We start from the raw sequence: 18,917 nt of genomic DNA on the forward strand, positions 1-18,917 counted from the left end.
TGTAGTTCCCAAATCACGTTTCCATACGTATGTAGATATACAAATCATAGTTGTTTGTTTCAATTCACAGAAGAATCCAATTCATTTTCTCTTTTTTATGTTAACAGACAGAATACCATTGTTTGTCTAGTCACAGAAGAATCAGATACTAGACAGTTACCAATAATATTTCAGTTGCAGATCCCTTATAGCGTTAGAGCAGTTAATCTAGACTTCAATTTATGCTTCGTTAGTTCTGCTCGTAATTGTGTCTCATTGTCAATAACTTCCTACTCTTTCACTCTTCCCAATTTCATTGTCATATTCTTCTCTATCGATCATTCATCGTGTTATCAATTTTTAGTTATGACAAATCTAACAGTTTCCCAACTTCTCCATGTATTGTGATATTGATTTAACAAACTGACAAATTTGATTCACATTTCAACCAAAGAATTGAAGTAGATGCAACAAGTAGTTATTACTACTCTCCTGTGTGATTGTCTATTTTTGCTGAATGATGTCTTTTCCAATTTTCTAATATTCTGCCAATCTATTCCTGAACACTCAAATATAGCCATTGAATTTAAGCAAGTGCACCAAACAAACAACAAGTAGTTATCATTACTCTCCTGTGTGATTTTCTTGTCTATTTTCCCCGGACGTTGTTTCTTTCAATTGTCGAATCTTCTGCCAATCTATTCCAGAGCATTGAGATATACCCATTGAATTGATTGAAACTGTCTTCCTTGAAAAAAAAAAAAAACATTCTATCTTTTTCTCAACAATGAATAGCACAACTTCTTTTCTTGTCTTGATCATGTTCTGAAACGAAATCAGCAACACTTTAGATCCTTGAAAACTTCTCGGCAATATGACTGCCTCTCCCTCCACATGTGCTTTGATTAAACCAATTGTGTTAGATGTTGAACATTGCTAATGAGAGTTCCATCGTTGCTAATTTTCCAACTGTTTAAATCATTTCAGAAATCAATATTTCTAGGTTTCATATATTCCATTTCTCCATTTTTATATCAGTAGTAGCTTTATCATGTCTGTGATAGTGAAGTGACAATGAAGATAATAAGAAAATTAGTTGTTTGATTGTTGTCATTTTATTTTTTTCTTGCCAGCTGTAAATGTTTGTCGACACGTGAGGTAAATCTTTTTTCTCGCCCGGATTTATCCCCCTTTTTTGCCCTCCCTTAAATCCGGGAATTACAAAAACCACTCTGAAAGCTGCACACGACATTCTGGGAATTACAAAAAAAGTCGCGCGACATGTTTTTCCCATACAAATGATCATGTTTTTGTAATTCCCAAAAAAATCTATTTCTGTTCATATCTCTACACACACTGCTCCGATCACTCTCAAACCAAGTGCATTGAATTTCTACACACCAAAACCACCTACACACACCTCCACACCTCCTAATAACTGGTACTTTTTGTTCTGGTAAGTTTTTGTAATTCCCATTTGTAATTCCCAAAATTCCTTGTAATTCCCAAATCGCGCACTAACAAAATTCGCACCAAAAAAAAATTTTGTAGTTCCCAAATCACGTTTCCATACGTATGTACTTGCAAACTTTAACCTTCCCATCTCTTCGGGTTCGCCCTCTGCACTCCTTCAAAGTTAACCCAAAATATGTCCTTTTCCATGAAATTCTGATTTTTCAGGTCGCGTGAGCACAAAATGATATTTTTTCTCTTGACCTTAAAATCAACCAACTTTTCCAATCAACAGCAGATCAGTCTATATTAACGTTATAAACCTAAAAACTATATAAATCGCTTGTCCAGATGATATAGATTGCTTTGCTACCTTTAGTTTTGCACTACCACCAAAATTGGTGAAACCATAAAGTGCTAAAAATCATGACGCCTTTCCATGACGCATGTCACCTTCCTAACAAAATTCTATATATCTGACACCTTGTCAGTGCGCATAGATTAAGATTGCAAAATATCGGCCATTTTTTTAGCCAGCCATTTGTTCCAGCTAGTTATTTTTTCTACGCTCCAAAAAAAAAAAGAAAAAAAATTTATCATTTCTTCGTCCAACCATCTATCCATCCGTACGTCCTCCCCACCACCAACATGTCCTGTCATAACTCATACCTGTTGTCTTAGATTAGTCACGTTGCCTATTTTGTCATCCCGTCTTTGTTGTGCTACATCTTCACATGTCTGTGTTACTCAGTTTGTCTTAAATTATTCAACTTGTCCCTATTTCCCTCCAGATTAATTAGCATGCCTTTGTTATCAACTCGTCCTTGTTGTTACGTCTTTGCCTCCTCCCTGTTATGACTTGTCGTTGAATGTCTTGAGTTTTGTCATTCGTTCTTGAATTATCACCTTGTCTTCTATGTCCAGTTTTTGTTACTTGCCTTAGATTACTTGTGTTTATCTTGACATGTCTCAGATTAGTCAATTTGCCTTTGTCATGACTTGCCCCCACTTGTCTTACATTAATCAACTTGTGTTTGCCCCGTATTTGCCATAACTTGTCGATAAGTTTCTCAGATTAATCAAATTGTCCTTGTTGTGTCGTATTTGCCTACTTCCTGTTGTCACTTGTCCTAGATTAATCAACTTGCGTTTGTCACTAGATTAGTCAACTTGTTCTTGTTCATCTTGTATTCGTCTTACACACATTTTACATCCTATTTCTTATCCTTCAACTCCTTATACACCAGAACCAATACATGTTGATACAATCCTGCCACCTGTGAACGCATCATAGCACGCATCCAATGATTAAACACTTGCATATCTCCCCTAAACCGTCTACATCTTGCATCAACAAACACAGTATAGAAATACAACAACGTCTTGTTCCCAATACAGCCATTGTGACCCTCATTTAAGCATCCACATTCTCGACATACATTTTCCCTGGGTACCTCGAAGTACGTCTCCATAGCATGCTTCTCCCATTCCTGACCAGCAATTTGCACAGCACTCCCAGTCGATTCAGCTCCTAAAACTTTAAGCATCCACTCCTCCGGTTCAAATTTATTAATCTTCGACAAAACTCGTGCATACGTTTCATTCAAAATGTCTCTTCTACTATTCAACTTCAACCCAGTATCATCCAAAAACAGACACACCAAAAGTTTCTCATCATACCCTTGAATCATCTTGTCCATACTGCACAACCTCACAAACTTCATCCCCGCTCATTCCTCCAAATATAATCCTGCAAGCTAGACTTTGATGCACAACCTTATATCGCTCGCAAAAGTTTCTCGAACACTCCTCATCATTCATAAAACACCAATCACACACCCCTTCAACCCTCACAACCGGATTACCTTCTAACGTCGTTTTATAGAACTTAAACCATAAATGAAGATTGTCAATACTAATAAATGTATACTTTTTGTCAAGCTCTTCCAATTTCCTCTTTGCCTGTTCTAGGTCACTCTCCTGCTCTTGTGCACTCTCTTCTACTCGCCGTCTCTTAAATGCAGCCCCCAGTGCCTGCACCATTACTTTAACAATATCCCTTGTTTCACCATGTGTGTTCTGCACCCCACAACAGTTAAAGTGCCCATTCCATTTTAACAGGTAAAACTGACAAATTTGTTTCTTAATGCACTCACCAACATCAACACTCTCATCATACCCACCGTCTCGATCACCACTGAGAAATAAAACATACAGCGGCTTGCTTCTAGGTCTACCTATGACTTGAATAACTTCCGGAACCGTTGCCAATCTGTCTAATCTTCGATATATCCAAGCCTACCGAAGCCGCTTTCGTGGCAAGTATAATCCGTGTCCTACTAATCTGCTTGTGAGCCAACGCAATGTCACTAGTTTCAGAACTGATGCTCACACTGTTCGGGAAAATATCACCAAACCCTCTAAGCGTCGCGAGACAGCTAAAATAAACGAAAATGATCCCCTCGGAATAGCTCTCTAAAAACCGTTCAACAACACCAACCAAACAACCAACCCTCTTCTCATCATCACTCACAAATTTCGACTCAATATAAACATTCCGGTTCGGCTCACTAACAACCGCAACAACAACTTCTCCTCCATCACAGTTGCAAAATTCTGCGGCAACGTCGCACCCAAACTAATAACCTTTTTGAATGATCGTAATATCAGGTACTTGATTCTAGATAATTCGCGAAATTCGCGCTCCTCTAAAAAGACCTGGGCTTCGTCTAAAACCAACAAAAACAACTCACCCGAATTTCCATAGCTTTGTCTGAAATTCAAAAAAAAAAATCCTTCACATGTGTCTTGGTAAGACTCTCAATCGTACCCACAATCAAATCAATACTATCATCAAACGCATCTAGATGGTCAAAATTGTGTGGTCAAAAATCAGTGCTCAAACAAAATCTGCGGTCAAAATATGTGCTCAAAAAAAACCTGTGCTCAAACAGAATCAGTGCTCAAAGAAAAATCAGTGCTCACAAAACCTGTGGTCAAAAAACCTGTGGTCAAATCTGTGGTCAAAAAAAAAATCAGTGCTCAAAGAAAAAATCTGTGGTCAAAGAAAATCAGTGCTCAAAGAAAAAATGTGTGGTCAAAGAAAACCTGTGGTCAAAGAAAAAATGTGTGCTCAAAAAACCTGTGGTCAAAGAATACGTGCGGTCAAATCTGCGGTCAAAAAATCAGTGCTCATAGAAAAAACCTGTGCTCAAAGAAAATCAGTGGTCAAATCTGTGGTCAAAGAAAAAATGTGTGCTCAAAGAAAATGTGCGGTCAAACCTGCGGTCAAAAAATCAGTGCCCTTCAAATCTGCGCTCTTTGGCGCTACCCAAAATGTGGTCAAGCAGAGAAAAAAAATGTGGTCAAAACTCGGCGCTACCTAAAAACGTGTGGTCAAAGAAAATCATAAATAACTCGCCACACAGAAAAGGTATAACCACCTTTCCTTTTTCAATCACAAATTCATTGGCCTAGCTAACTACATATCAACTCTCAGTTTACCACCTCTCCTGGTTGTCCGTCCACGTCTTTCCAAAACTGACCAAAAATCGCTGTTTTTCAAAAAATTCTGATTTTTCGGGTCGTGCGCGCAAAAAAATCATTTTTTCTCTTGCCCTTGAATTTTTAACCTTTTTCTGATAAACAACAACTCAGTGTATATAAAAGCTATAAACCTAAAAATTATATAGTTTATCTCCCTGAGTTATGTAGATTCCTATGGTACCCTTACTTTTTTGCTAGCACCTAAATTGGGCAAATTATAAGTGCTAACAAACATGTGGTCAAGAAATGTGGTCAAGAAAAAAACATGTGGTCAACCTAACAAACTTTGTTAGCACATGTGGTCAAAAATGCGCGGGTAGTGGTAGATGGTCAGGGAACCGGATGCCAAAAAAGACAAGGTACTTTTGGAAAACCAGGAGATTAGACCTTGCTTCTACGGCTAAATTCTGCACCACTTGTCGTACCTTAGGTCACACAAGATGGACATGCACTTATGGAAACCACTGCTTCCGTTGCAATGAGAACTCCCACTCCACCGGTGGTCACTTTGCCTACATGGAGGCACAAGAGGCCAAGGTAGCAAAGACCACCGGTTATACACTCATATCAAAAAACAAAAAAAAGAGGAGGGTCCAGATCCCTGGATACCCACCAAAAAACTCACCAGCCAATCAAGGCCAAACTATTTCAACCAATCAAGGGACTACTAAAAACTTACCAGCCGACCAAGGCCCAACTACTCCAGCCGAACAAGGCAAAACTACTTCAGCCGAACCTGGAAAGGTTCAAAACACAAGTGCAATCACTGCCCCAACAGAACCTGTCTCCCAAGATGGTGTTCAAACTCCCAGTGAAAACACTGACCCATTTAAAACTGTTGTTACAAACTGGGTTCCAACCATCAGGGAACACACTGAACCGGTCGTTGAAGGCCTTAACAAAATAAACTACACCAACAACTCCACTGTCACCACACCAAAACCAGTAAAACCATTGGAAAGTGTGTGGATGAACGAAACCTCTAAGGAGGATGAGGAGATAACTATCTTGGAAGAAAGAAAAGTCCCAAGAATAAGAAAACCAGCACAAAACCCGGTATCCATGTCTTCTGAAGAAGATGATGAAAATGATGCTGATTATACTGATGAAACCATGGATGAAGTTTCTGAACAAGATTCAGAAGATGATAACATGGAAACAGAAGACTACCAAGATGGAATTACTAATGTTGATGTACCAGAAGAAACAATCAACCAATTTATTCAGATTAAAAATGAGAGTCAGTACTGAGTACGTCAACGTCGGGTCATTCAACTGTGAAAAGACCCAAAATGTATTAGCTCCACAAGAACTAATTGAAAAATATGACATTCTATTCCTCCAAGAATTGAATGAGTCAAACATAAAAGTAATCAAACAACTTAACTTACCAACAACCTTGATATTTTCTGAAAAAACCGGAATTATCATACACCATAAAATCAACGGACTTATCAAAGTCCACAAACAACATGTGATTGATATAGGCATTCAACTAGCTCCTGATCTCAGTGATGCATTGGTTACGATCAATAACAAGAAATATCACTTGATCAATACCTACTACCCAATCGCAGACAAATCAAAACAACAAAAGGCACTTACAACATGCCTATCCGAAAATTTAACAAAAGATAAACCCATTATATGGGGTGGGGATTTTAACCACATTCTCTCGGAAACTCTAGATAGGAGTTACGAGGGTGCAGACAAACCGGGAGAGGCTGGTTCGAGGAAACTATCATTAGAACTCTACCATCAACTCCAACTCAAGGATGTCTTCAGGTCACTATTCCCAACACAAAAAAACCACACAAATAATAACCCTCATAACAACAGAAGAATTGACAGGTTTCACATCAGTGAAACAATTGAAGTTGGGGAATTCCACCAAGAAAAATTAACAACAATCAAATCCACACATGATCTTATTGCAATCACAATTAAAATAAGCAATAAACCAATTATTGACATGGGAAGACCTAGGTTTATCATCAGAGACAACCTCATGGAAAATCCATTGTTCATTAATGACATTATCAAAAATAAACCAAAGAATTGGAAACAACTTAAACAAACAATTTCAAAACTAACCAGAACCAAACGATACAAGAAAATGGAGAAAGAATTAGACTCAGACATCTTTGATGACTTAAGAGTCAGATTCAACGGCAAAACCAAACCAAAAAATAAGGCAATACTTAAAATGGAAGACTTGGATGGCACTATAGCCGAAACCACGGATGAAATTCTAATAATTGCCAAACTTTTCATGGAAACATTGTATAAAAAATCACCAAACATACCCAACAACATCACCCATTATTTAAAAGAATTTACAACCAAAGTAACCAACGACGAAAGAGCCAAGTTAGATGCTCCCATCACATTGAATGAATTAACAGATGAACTAACAGGAAAATCCGCCTCTTCTACCCCAGGGGAGGATGGATTCAATTTCCGGTTTATCAAGATATGCTGGGAAGTAATTGGACCCATCTTGGTCAACGTAAGTGAAGAAATTCAAAATAGTGGAAAACTCCCCCAGGAGTTACAAAACATCATCATCAACCTCATTCCCAAAAAAGGGAAATCAAATAACATCAACAATACCAGACCCATAAGTATAATAGATTGTGCCATCAGATTAATTAGCCTGGTCTATAATAGTAGGTTTCAGAAAATTCTCACCAACTATATCAGTCCAGACCAACACGGATTTTTATCCGGCAGGACAATCAGCGATGCTTCTCAGAAAATCCAATTGGTAATAGATGAAATGAACAAACACAAAAGAAAAATTAGTGGGCCGGGGGCAATCCTCGTGGATATGGCAAAAGCCTTTGATTCATTGGACCACCTGTATCTCAAGCAGGTACTCAAAAAGTTCAATTTGGGACCGAGGACAATACTGTTTTGCATGGCCATAACAAGTGGACATAAGGGACAAGTCCTGGTGAATAACAAGACTTCTGAAGAATTCAAGTTGGACAGAGGGGTACGACAGGGAAATCCATTGTCTCCTCTTTTGTTTATACTTGCTTTAGAACCTTTGTTTTTTCAGTTGAACCGGAGAATCCAAGGGATCCACATGGGGAAAAAGTTGCGGGTCACTCGGAGACACATTCTCTAATAAACGCCTTACTGGCGCCGTCTAATCTGTTGAGCATCGCAGGCCATTGGCTTGCTCCAATGTTCTTCACGTAGGTAACCATATTCTCCAACTCCTCCAACTCACGGTCGGTATCTGCATGGGGCCCCATTTCTATTTCTTTTTTGCTTTAGCCAACTGGTGGCCGTACGTGCCCGTCTTGGTACTCCCCTTCTTCGGTGGTGGCGGTGGCAGCTCGTCTGCAAGATGCACCAACTTCTCTGCCATGGTCGGCGGGTTGGTTGTCATGATTGATAAAAAACTTGAACTCTCTGAATGCAATAATATGAAGACGCTAGTGTTTTATAAACGGGCCTCCAAGGTGTACTTGTATGTAAGTACTGAACGCAAAGGACCCACTTGCTTTCGATGGTATATTGCCAATATTTGTAATCACATCCTCCATTGTTGAAAATGATAAATTTGGGATAACAATAATAAGTTGTCTTGGTAGTTTCTCTTTGAAAGGTGTTTGGCCCCCAACTGGGCCCCCTTCTGGTGAAGAGTAGTTGTTGTGTAGAATGAAAATTTTTTTTTTTGGTTGTTCGTTTTTTCTTTTTGTATTGCCTGGTAAGTGCACACACCAATTAACCAAACCGTACGGATGCCCCAGCTTATTGAAAATTGGGGGTGCTTGTCACCCCCTCGGGATGTTGTACGGATGAAGACTGGTACGGATGCAACACAGCTACGGATGTCTAACTTTTACGGATGTCTAACTTGTACGGATGCAATAGTGGTGTAGAGAGAACTTGTACGGATGCAATACAGGTGTAGAGAATCTTTAGAGTAGTTAGTCTTAGTAAATTTGTTACAGCTTCACATAGAAACTAAATATGCTAGTTTGTTGGTTTTCCTGATTCATAGATAGGCCATTTAAAGTTTGTATTGAGTCACTGACAAGCTGAAAAGAATTGTTCATTTTTGGTTGACAGGAATAGCAATTAGAGCTGTTTGTTTTAGAAAACTGAGATATAGTTCTTCATTCTGTAAGTTTATAGACAGGGCAAGTACACTTGTTTGTTTTAAGTTGTTGATAGATGAATTGCAGTGGTTTCATTTAAGTCAGAGAATAATCAACTAGAATTGTTTGTTGTTTGCTTTTAATCGATTAGATTTGTTCATTTGAATAGATTTCATTTAACTTCTAATCAATTGATCTGTTCCATATTTGTTAAGATCAAAACTTATTTTTGAGCAATTTATCTGTGTATTTTCGATCCTGTTTCTCACAAAATTTCCCCAAAATGAACAGTATCCCCATTCGATGACTAAACCTCTTATCCTTTGCTCATAACTTAACCATTACACTTCTCTATACATATAATGGCACCTCTGCCAGCACTGGCTTGTCCTGCTCTAAGATCACCCCTATCATCACCTCATCGTGACTAACCTCCATCATATTGTACTTTTCTTTCCATTGCCACCCTTCACAAGCTTGCACTTGAAACTCAACCTAAAATCTAAACTGGGTAATCACATACCTATCCTTTATTTCCATCTTCTCAAGAACGGCGTTGGGGGATATAGGTTTGACGTGCCCAGTTGAGCGTATTCGCCTCAACACTCTCCATATCGATCAGGTACAAGTCTTGCATCACATCTCCCATCTCCAAAAACGTGTAAAACTATCGTCAAACTTAATAGGGCTGCCAATGTAAACGTGCTGACCAATCAAACTCCCAACGCAAACTCTATTCACATTAAACGTATAACTCGAGGATATCGTAATCCCACCTGCTTACTGATACTCTGGGTGATATCCCAGAAGTGTCCACTATGGGTAGTAGACACAGTAAACGATTCCTCAACATGATCTGGCTCTAGTGACTTTGCCATTCCAACATGTGTGCTTTCTATTCCAGTTGTGTGCGATAAATTGTTTTCAAATGATGAAATATTTTTTTGGGTCAATCTTAGGTCGTGCACCATTTCTAAAACGTATGTCTAATCCAAATCAAGTTATTTTGGGGGTGCTTGTCACCCTCTACTTACAAATGAGAACGCAGTTACGGATGCAAGACAGTTACGGGTGCTTTATAGGTTCTGCTATAGACCCGGTTTATCGTATTGTTAGTTTTTTGGCGTACCACCAAAGCCTACTTTTATATCTTTTTTCAACCAATATTTCTGCCTAAATTAGTTTGCTTACATATTTGATCCAAACCTGATATTAAACTCAACATCTGGTACACCGTCAACCAGCTTGGCAATGCTAGACCCGGAAGCATACCTCCCATCATTCTTATTAACGCTACAAGCTGCGCCAGTCATACCAACTCCGATGTATACGAAAAAATCGTACCACCAACAATAGAGATAACGATACAGATTGTGGCGCTTGATTAAGGTTTATCACTTACTCATAGAACTCCCTAATCCTGGTTTTGAACAATGTTTGACATAAACGGTTTATCTATTGACATTTGGCAGGCAGTTTTGTTGGCGTTGCCATGCAGGATAAACTCCGAACAATGCCGGCTTTAACACAGACTTCCCAATCCGGAAATAACTCTTTGCCCCACAATTTAAACTTTTTTTTCGTAAAACTAATGGAAACCGTTTCTGGATATACACCAACCCCAATCGTTAGAGAACAGATGTTTAAAACACATACTATCGCATGTCCAACAGTTATACACCAAAAAGACAAATATATCTAGAAAGGGTGTTCTTATTGGCTTAGGTAGATCTAGGCTTGAGCCGTGGGATATTCCCGTCCTGCGTACAGTTATTTTATCTCCGCCACTCCGTTTTGTGCGCAACGGACCTGTTCGGTATGAAACTTCTTTATAATTCATGCATACTATCTCCGAAACAAACTTGTGTTACAATTAGGTTGGAAGGAACGAAAAGTTTGATAAGCCAATACATAAGGTTGAGTGGAGCACTTTTAGGTTTTCCATGCAATGGCAGACCTATCCCACAGGGTCTGTCTAAACACACACCAGCAAGTCATATCACCACATCTCTAAATCTTCCAATTGTTGCACAAATTCTGGCCCGCCCAAAACTGTAAATTTTCTATATGCAACTTCCGGAAAAAGAAACAATGGGGAGACAAAACGAGAGGGGTTGCCCCTCTGAGCAACAGAAAAAATTGTTCTCATAAAAACTGTAATATTTTGGGGAACGCACTATAAATTTCTCAGAAATTCTTTTTTTTTTATTTTTTTTTTTTTTTTTCTCTGAGATTTGTTTGCTTTCCACAAACTACGCACCCACATGTCATCTACAACCACTCTTACTGCCACTATGAATCCAACCACAGACAAAGTGACATTCACTACCTCTAACACCCAGGGTGAGTTCGACTTGCTCGACATATTCTCCAACGATATGGATTTCGAACAAGCCTACGACATGTACAACAACATACAGGAGAAAACCGCATTGGGGTCATTCGAACACTTGCAAAAAGTCCAGATGTTGAACCAACAGTACGTCTCAAATCTACCACCACCCAACCAGTTCCCCGACCAGTTTGCCTACGAAAGAGCCCAAATATTGAATGGCGGGTACACCCCAAAACAGAAACCACCTGCCAACAACGACGACCCATTCGACCAATTTTTCACAAACACCGAATCCAACGCTTTGGAAAAGTTCTTGGACAACTTGGCCAACCCCGTGGCTTCAGTCAACCCATTACAGTTCTACAACAGAACGTCTCTGTTGGACGGCGACGTCGATTTCAATTTCGAAATGCACACCATGAAAGTGCCCCACCATCTCAAACCAAAATCTATTGACCACGCGGCATTGAAGCAAGAACTAACAGAAGCATTTGCCCACCCAACAACAATCACCCAGTTGCCATCCCCAAACACAACCGACTACAAAACCACCCCACAAAAACCAACCCCACCAAAACCACAGTTTGTCACTCCACCCACATCTGGCGACGAGCTGAAAAAAAGAACCAGCGATATCGAAGACGACGAAAGCGAAGAAGAATCCACCAAACCACTAAAAAAGAGAAAAAGATCATCAACCAAACCCTTGCTCAGCCTCGAACAAAAACGTCTAAACCATTCCCATTCAGAACAGAAAAGACGTCAGTTGTGCAAACTCGCCTACCAACGCTGCCTCGAGTTGATTATCGACCTAGACGCATTTAACAAACTCCCCGAACTAAACGAAAGCGAACGCAAATCAAAACGTGCAAGAATTAACAAAGACGGATTGCCCAATCTAAGCAAACACAACGCCTTGATCAGAATCAGCAACGAAATGATTCTCATCAAATCAATGAACGACGGGTTAAAGAAATTACTACAAAATAGCTAACCACAGGGTGGTTTGGGTTCTTCGATTCTTGTAATACCTTTAATACATATATTTATTTCGTACGTGTTTTCTACTCTAACGTTGCATAAAACCTCCTGACCGCCTCTGACGTGGTAACCTTGTGGGGACGGAAATTACGCAACTCTAACCTATCCTTGCTAGTCGCCCGAGACAATGCCACATACGCCTGCCCATCAGCAAAACTCCTCCCCAAATCAACCCTAACCCTATCCAAAGTTTGACCCTGAGACTTGTGTATCGACATTGCCCACGACAACAAAAGCGGCAACTGCTCTCTTGCCAAAACGTTGGATTCATCCTCATTGACTTTCTTATTGGCCCGCTCAATCTTGAAATCGTGTCTTTCCACCATCGTAACAACATCAGGACCATGAGTACTAAAATTAATCACCGGCAAACACTCAGCAGTAGTCTCTTGCATGGCAATATTGGTGGCTTGCTGCACCCACTCCTTCCTCTCATTCAGCAACCCTTCAAAATACTCCTTCTCCTCATTACTATACTCTGTCTCCCCAATCCTATGGCATATAAACCTCATCTCCTTTATAGACTCTGCATCACTCGCATCAATACCCCCATACTGCTGTATAAACTTATAGTACAACCTTCTAGTAACAAAAAACAACACCGTCCCCAACGTCCCATTGACAATCAGATCAGAATAATTCACAATATTCATCACCTGCGCCCCTTCCTTAAGACGCAACACCTTATCACACATCAAGTAATCAAGCAAATGGTGCTGTTTCGGATCGCCTCTGTCCCGTGCAACAAACTTAAAGTCTTTGCCTGGCAACCGTTGGAGTCGCGACTGGTTCGCCATACGCACTTCGTTGACAGTCGGGAACAACTCTGTAGGTTCTAACTTATCAGGGTAGTCAATCTCCCGTTGCAAACATGCAAATCCGGCAATAGCCGCAGCATCCATCTTCCCCACTCTCAATGCATTCAACATATCAATAAACTCAGAGTCCCCACGCTGTCTAAACACCTGTTTCAACACTATTGCCCTCTTAATAACTCTCCCCCAGCTATTCCCTTCAAAGCAAAACTTCGGCCTACCCTCTTTGTTGACCGGCGGCAACTGGTAAAAATCCCCACACGCAACAACCTGTATCCCACCAAACGGCCTGTCACTTTTACGCACTACCCGTGCTACTGCCTCGATCTTGTCAAACAACGCCGCATCAATCATCGATATCTCATCAATAATAAGCAACCTCATTTGTTGCCATCTCCTCAACACAACACTATTCTTGTTAATCCTCTTGGCCAATTTGTCAACCGGATCTCTCCCAAGCCCAATACCAAGATACCTGTGGAGCGTCTGGCCCTGGATATTGCACGCCGCCATTCCTGTAGATGCCGTAACCCCAAAATTGTCCCCATATACACCTCTGCACGCTTTAACAATCTCTTTCAAAACAACCGATTTACCTGTTCCTGCACTACCAGTGAAAAATATACTCTCCTTCTTCTGAACAACAATATCAACCACCCTCTGTTGCTCAGCACTTAGGAAAATCTCTGTAACCACCTCCTCGGGCTCCTTCTTGGTAAGTTTCTTAGGTTGATGTGCATCCAAAAAATCCCCACGCCTCTTCCCTTGCTGCATAGCACTTCTCAAATTGACTATCTCAACACTTTTATCAAACGACGAATCGTCATTCTCCTCAAACCCTGCATCACTATCCATAAACTGAAGTGCCGACTCCTGCCTCTCAACCGGCTTAACCACCACGTCCTCATGCTTGACAAACTTGGACCTTTTAAAAAAGTCATCCAACTTAAACTGCAGCTTGACTATGGGTTTCATGACAAAGAGAAAAGTACAGGGATTTGTTGTGACTTTTTCTTTTTTTTTTTTTTTTTTGCAACGCGATTTGTAAACACACCAGATCAAACAATTCCTTTTTTTTTTTTCCGGTTTTCACACACAAAATCTTCCAACACATACCACAACTTGAAACAACACCCACCAATGTCCAACTCTTCACCCAAACGACAGAGCGTATTCACCAAGGGTATGAAGAAACTACAAAAGTCAAAATCTTTACTAAATTTCAGTCTGGAATCCATAAACGAACCACCCCCTGAAAACTTTTCCTTAGACCCCAAGTCCAATATCAACACTATAGGGTTGAGTCTTGTCGGTTATGGCCTTTCGAACGACCACCTACCTCCACCAAAACAACACCCCATCTCCGAACCCGATTCACCTAGTCGAACAACTTCCCCGAAATTGCATGTCACCACCAAATTCAACACCAAGCAACGAGTAGAGTCGTTCCAAACAGCTGCCAATTTCAAAAACCAAATACCCCCAGACGAAATCGTCGACCAGTTGTTTGAAAAACTATTGTCCATTCGAGTATTCCCCAACGAAGCACTCTACTCGTTAAAGAAACAACCAGTCGAAAGAAAATGGGAGCTCTTGCTACGAGAACACGAAACCAACCACCACTTTGACCTCAAAAAACTATCAAAACAAGCTGCCGATAAATTCCTAGCTAACCGAGATAAGTTTCAAGAACACGAGTTTTTGATGATGTCCCGTGGAAATACCCAAGAACCCAAACAGAAATTGAAACCACTAAGAATCGTATCTGGCGGACAAGACGAGGAAGAAGCGTACATGTCATCCCCCAGCGATTCCAGCAAAACAGTTACAGTGACCAAACTTGTCCATGACGATTCCAACACAAGCAAGCTATCAATCGAGTCTGGCGGCTCTTCTGGTGCACCAACAGAAACAGAAAGCTTATTAGGGTTGGTCAACAAAAAACTCAAACTCAGAGATGGTTCCCCAGATTGGTATGTCTCACGAATCATGGCCAACAAGCTCTCCCTTAGAGACTGCAAGAAATTAGAACGCAAATTGGTGGAAAACAGCCTCGTCAAACAAACTGGCGTGACCTGGACCCAAGGGTTTATCAACGCCCAAGGTGAAACGGCCCTTTCAGTGGTGTTGACAAAAATCAACAAGAAAAGCATTAAATCCAACGAAGAGTTCGACAAGGAGTATCTTATAGTGAAATGCTTAAAGCACATCAACTCAGAAAAAGAGACCCAGCCGTTAAAGGAAAAAGTGTATGTCGTCAAGGCATTGGTGTTTTTGTTAGTGTCGCCCAGACTTACAACCCGAATTTTGGTAACCGAAGTCTTGGTCATGTTGATGCTCCATCGCGATAAAACTTTATGGAAAAGCGCATTAGAAGGGTTGAGCAACTTGCAAGACAGAAATGGCGACTATGTGATTTTCCAGCCATGGCTAAATGCATTTGAAGAAACAATCATCAAATACTCATGGAGTCAGAACAAAGCTGGCGAATTGTCAAACCTCAAAAACTACGCAACAATTACCTTGATCTTGATTAATTCCATGGTCGACATCTGCACCTCTTTAAAGAGGCGTATATCAATTAGACGGGATTTCGGAAACGCCAGAATCCTAAACATCTTTGAAAAGCTTGCCCAGATCGAGGATACAAGAATTGACAACGAAATAGAAAAATACGAAATGTACGCCGAAGAGGATTACAATGCATACATCGAAGGTAAGAACAAGCGCAACAGCAAGCAATTGCCAAATATACCAAAACCTACATTCAAGCAATTACAGGTGTCTGACTTTATAGATATAGCCGAGCCAGTTGTTGAATCCACAACTCCCGAAACATCAACACCAGAAAACTTGAAGGAAACATCTTTCGAGGAGCTTTCATTAGAAGACAACTTTTTTGCCAGCGAATCCGACTCATTTGATGAAGAGAAAAGTTTCATGACAAAACTTAAAGAAGCCGAAGATATAGAATCTGATGGGGCAATGAAAAGTGTTTTACAAAGATTAATGAAGTTGAAGCGGAGCGAAAGATCAACCGAAGACGTACACAAAATGCTAGTCTTGGTAGACTCAATGTTGCAGCATGTCACGAACGAGTCTCGTGTTGTAGGGACAGACGCCCATTCAGTATTGAACATCACCATCCAGAAATTGATGGACCGTCTATCGACAGAAGATATGGCCCGCAGAGCTGTTGCTGAATCAAAAAAGTTGTCACGTCAATTGGAGTTGGTTATGGAGGAAAAGCAATCGCTTGAACGAGAGTTGGAGACAAACACGGTTGACACGATTCGCGAATTAAAGAAAGAAAACTATTATCAGACCGAATTGATTGCCACCCAGGAACGCCAATTGTCGAAACTACAACAAGAGGTTGAGCAGTTGCAGCAACAAAACGAAACAGCATTTCACAACCCGCCAATTGTTGAGCCAGCTGGTCAACAGGATTTTGGAAATGGTACAATAGCTACATTAAAGGACACTTCGTCTAGCCCGTCAAAACGTCCACCTACACCTCCAGGATTATACACAGACAAGGGTCAACCAAATAGTATCCCAGCGGCTCCGCCAATCCCAGACTTAGTAAAGGGCCCACCGCCACCACCATCCATGGACACAGCTAGCCCTGCTGCACCGCCTCCGCCACCACCACCACCACCACCACCACCACCACTCCCGCCGTTCATGGGTACACCTAGCCCTGATGCACCACCTCCGCCACCACTTCCACCGTTTATGGGTACACCTAGCCCTGCTGCACCACCACCACCACTCCCGTCATTCCTCGACAACTCAAAACCACCTGCGGGCCCACCACTCCCACCACCAATGCCAGGGTTATTGCAACCAGGCAAAGTAAAGGAACTTGGTGTCTTATTCAAGGAAAAACATAAACCTGAACCAAAGCATGGAATCACAAAAACCAAAGCTGACGTGGTCCCTTCAATCAGACCCAAAAACAAACTAAAACAAATGCATTGGGACAAGTTGGAAAATATCGAGAAAACATTCTGGAATAATCTTGAGGATTCAGTATTGTCAAACAAATTAATCGAGCACGGTGTTCTTGGCGAGGTCGAACAAGTATTTGCTGCAAAAACTGCCACAATCAAAAAGAAAAACAACGCCGAATCTCAACCACAGCCAACGAAAAAATCCTTCCTTTCGAGAGACTTGTCACAACAGTTTGGTATCAATCTACACATGTTTGCCAATCTCAGCGAAGAAAAACTTGTCTTGAAAGTATTAAGGTGCAACTCGGAAATTCTTGAAAACACAAGTGTGCTTGAATTCTTCAACAACGAAGCATTGGTAGAGCTAAGTGATAGTTTATTTAGAAACTTGGCACCATACTCAACTGACCCCAGAACTCGAAAGAAACCAATGAAAAACCCTGACGAATTGGAAAGAGCCGATAGAATTTTTTTGGAGTTGTGCTATAACCTCAGACACTATTGGCGATCGAGATCGCGTGCATTGTTGTTTCTGCAAACATACAAAAAAGATTACGTCGATTTAATGAAAAAGCTAAACATTGTTGATGAAGCGAATGCTGCCTTAAAAAAATCTGAGAGCTTGCAAAATGTTTTGGGGATTATACGTACTGTGGGTAACTTTATGAATGACGACGCCAAGCAGGCATTGGGGTTCAAGTTGGATACATTGCAACGACTCAAGTTCATGAAGGACGACCAGAACTCAATGACATTTTTGCATTACATTGAAAAGATTGTTCGTCACTCCTTCCCCGAGTACGGCTCGTTTGTTGATGACTTGAACGTTTTATCGACATTGCACAATATATCAATCGAACAGTTGGAGACCGATTGTGAGGAAATGTCGCGGTCCGTCAAGAATATCACCGACTCGTTGGAAAGAGGTAAACTCAGCAACAAAAAGGACTTGCACCCTGAAGACCGGATCCTCACTACAATCAGCTCGCCTATGCTAAATGCAAAGAACAAAAACGCCATGTTGCAATCCCATTTGAAACGCACAACAGGAGAGTTAAACTCGTTAATGACATTTTTCGGTGAAAACCCAAAAGATTCAACTGCTAGAAATACATTCTTTTACAAGTTTGTCACATTTATCAGCGAGTACAAAAAGGCCCATGTTGAAAATATCCAAAGAGAAGAAGAGCAAAGAACATACGAAATCCGGAAAAAGATCTTGGAGGATAAAATCGCCAAAAAGGAAAAGTCGAAAGAAGGCCTGGCCGAGCCAGAAGCTGTGGTCGACACAGCAGAAGAGTCGTCGGCGGTGATCGACTCCCTTTTGGAAAAATTAAAGTCCACCACCCCCGTTACCACCAACCGAACCAAGATAAGAAACAGACGAAGCAAGGCTTTATCGTTCTACAGCACCTCAGAAAACCCGCTACTTGAGTTGGATAGAGAATTCGCCAACACCAAATACGAAAGTGTGAATAATCTAAAACGACGCATGACAACACGAAAAGGGATTATCGATGGCGACACCAGCCCTAAAAGCGAACAGTTTATGCTGAGAGCTCAAGCAATGCTACACCAACTCAGAAAAGAAGAAGAATAAATAGTTACCCTGAAATGACTCATCGGAAAAACTACTCGCGATAATTTTCCTCTACTGCGTATAATTTTAACTTGTAGA

At 40.8% G+C, this 18,917-nt stretch overlaps 5 protein-coding genes and 1 pseudogene across 5 annotated transcripts, besides 3 other annotated features; 4 read left to right on the top strand and 2 right to left on the bottom strand. All coding sequences in view use genetic code 12, as the record gives it.

Annotated features, from left to right (window-relative positions):
* Nucleotides 1-2,648: 2,648 nt before the first annotated feature.
* On the bottom strand, nucleotides 2,649-4,292 carry CD36_25010 (annotated as a pseudogene).
* Nucleotides 2,649-4,292: a sequence feature (Similar to C. albicans YRF1, (HPR5);~incomplete sequence; apparent frameshift (exact joining regions uncertain); probable pseudogene).
* A 931-nt stretch (nucleotides 4,293-5,223) lies between these two features.
* On the top strand, nucleotides 5,224-6,228 carry CD36_25040 (retrotransposon protein, putative; the record flags this gene model as incomplete). Its single annotated transcript, XM_002421564.1, has 1 exon — nucleotides 5,224-6,228. The coding sequence occupies one exon, from the start codon at nucleotides 5,224-5,226 to the stop codon at nucleotides 6,226-6,228; it is 1,005 nt and encodes a 334-aa protein (XP_002421609.1).
* Nucleotides 5,305-8,074: a mobile genetic element (5' truncated ORF1 + 3' truncated ORF2 (subtelomeric)).
* CD36_25050 (polyprotein of L1-like non-LTR retrotransposon Zorro 1, putative) lies at nucleotides 6,056-8,110 on the top strand (the record flags this gene model as incomplete). Its single annotated transcript, XM_002421565.1, has 1 exon — nucleotides 6,056-8,110. The coding sequence occupies one exon, from the start codon at nucleotides 6,056-6,058 to the stop codon at nucleotides 8,108-8,110; it is 2,055 nt and encodes a 684-aa protein (XP_002421610.1).
* Nucleotides 8,086-8,183: a mobile genetic element (partial ORF1 (subtelomeric)).
* Nucleotides 8,184-11,356: 3,173 nt separating this feature from the next.
* CD36_25070 (conserved hypothetical protein) lies at nucleotides 11,357-12,421 on the top strand (the record flags this gene model as incomplete). The annotated part of the gene is made up of 1 exon (XM_002421566.1): nucleotides 11,357-12,421. One exon carries the CDS (start codon nucleotides 11,357-11,359, stop codon nucleotides 12,419-12,421), a length of 1,065 nt encoding a protein of 354 aa, XP_002421611.1.
* A 70-nt stretch (nucleotides 12,422-12,491) lies between these two features.
* Nucleotides 12,492-14,258, bottom strand: CD36_25080 (ATP-dependent helicase, putative; the record flags this gene model as incomplete). The annotated part of the gene is made up of 1 exon (XM_002421567.1): nucleotides 12,492-14,258. The coding sequence occupies one exon, from the start codon at nucleotides 14,256-14,258 to the stop codon at nucleotides 12,492-12,494; it is 1,767 nt and encodes a 588-aa protein (XP_002421612.1).
* Nucleotides 14,016-18,839, top strand: CD36_25090 (formin, involved in spindle orientation, putative; the record flags this gene model as incomplete). Its single annotated transcript, XM_002421568.1, has 1 exon — nucleotides 14,016-18,839. One exon carries the CDS (start codon nucleotides 14,016-14,018, stop codon nucleotides 18,837-18,839), a length of 4,824 nt encoding a protein of 1,607 aa, XP_002421613.1.
* Nucleotides 18,840-18,917: the final 78 nt, after the last annotated feature.

The sequence above is a fragment of the Candida dubliniensis genome, chromosome R (genome assembly GCF_000026945.1).
Source record: "Candida dubliniensis CD36 chromosome R, complete sequence".
Classification (NCBI taxonomy): Eukaryota; Fungi; Ascomycota; class Pichiomycetes; order Serinales; family Debaryomycetaceae; genus Candida; species Candida dubliniensis.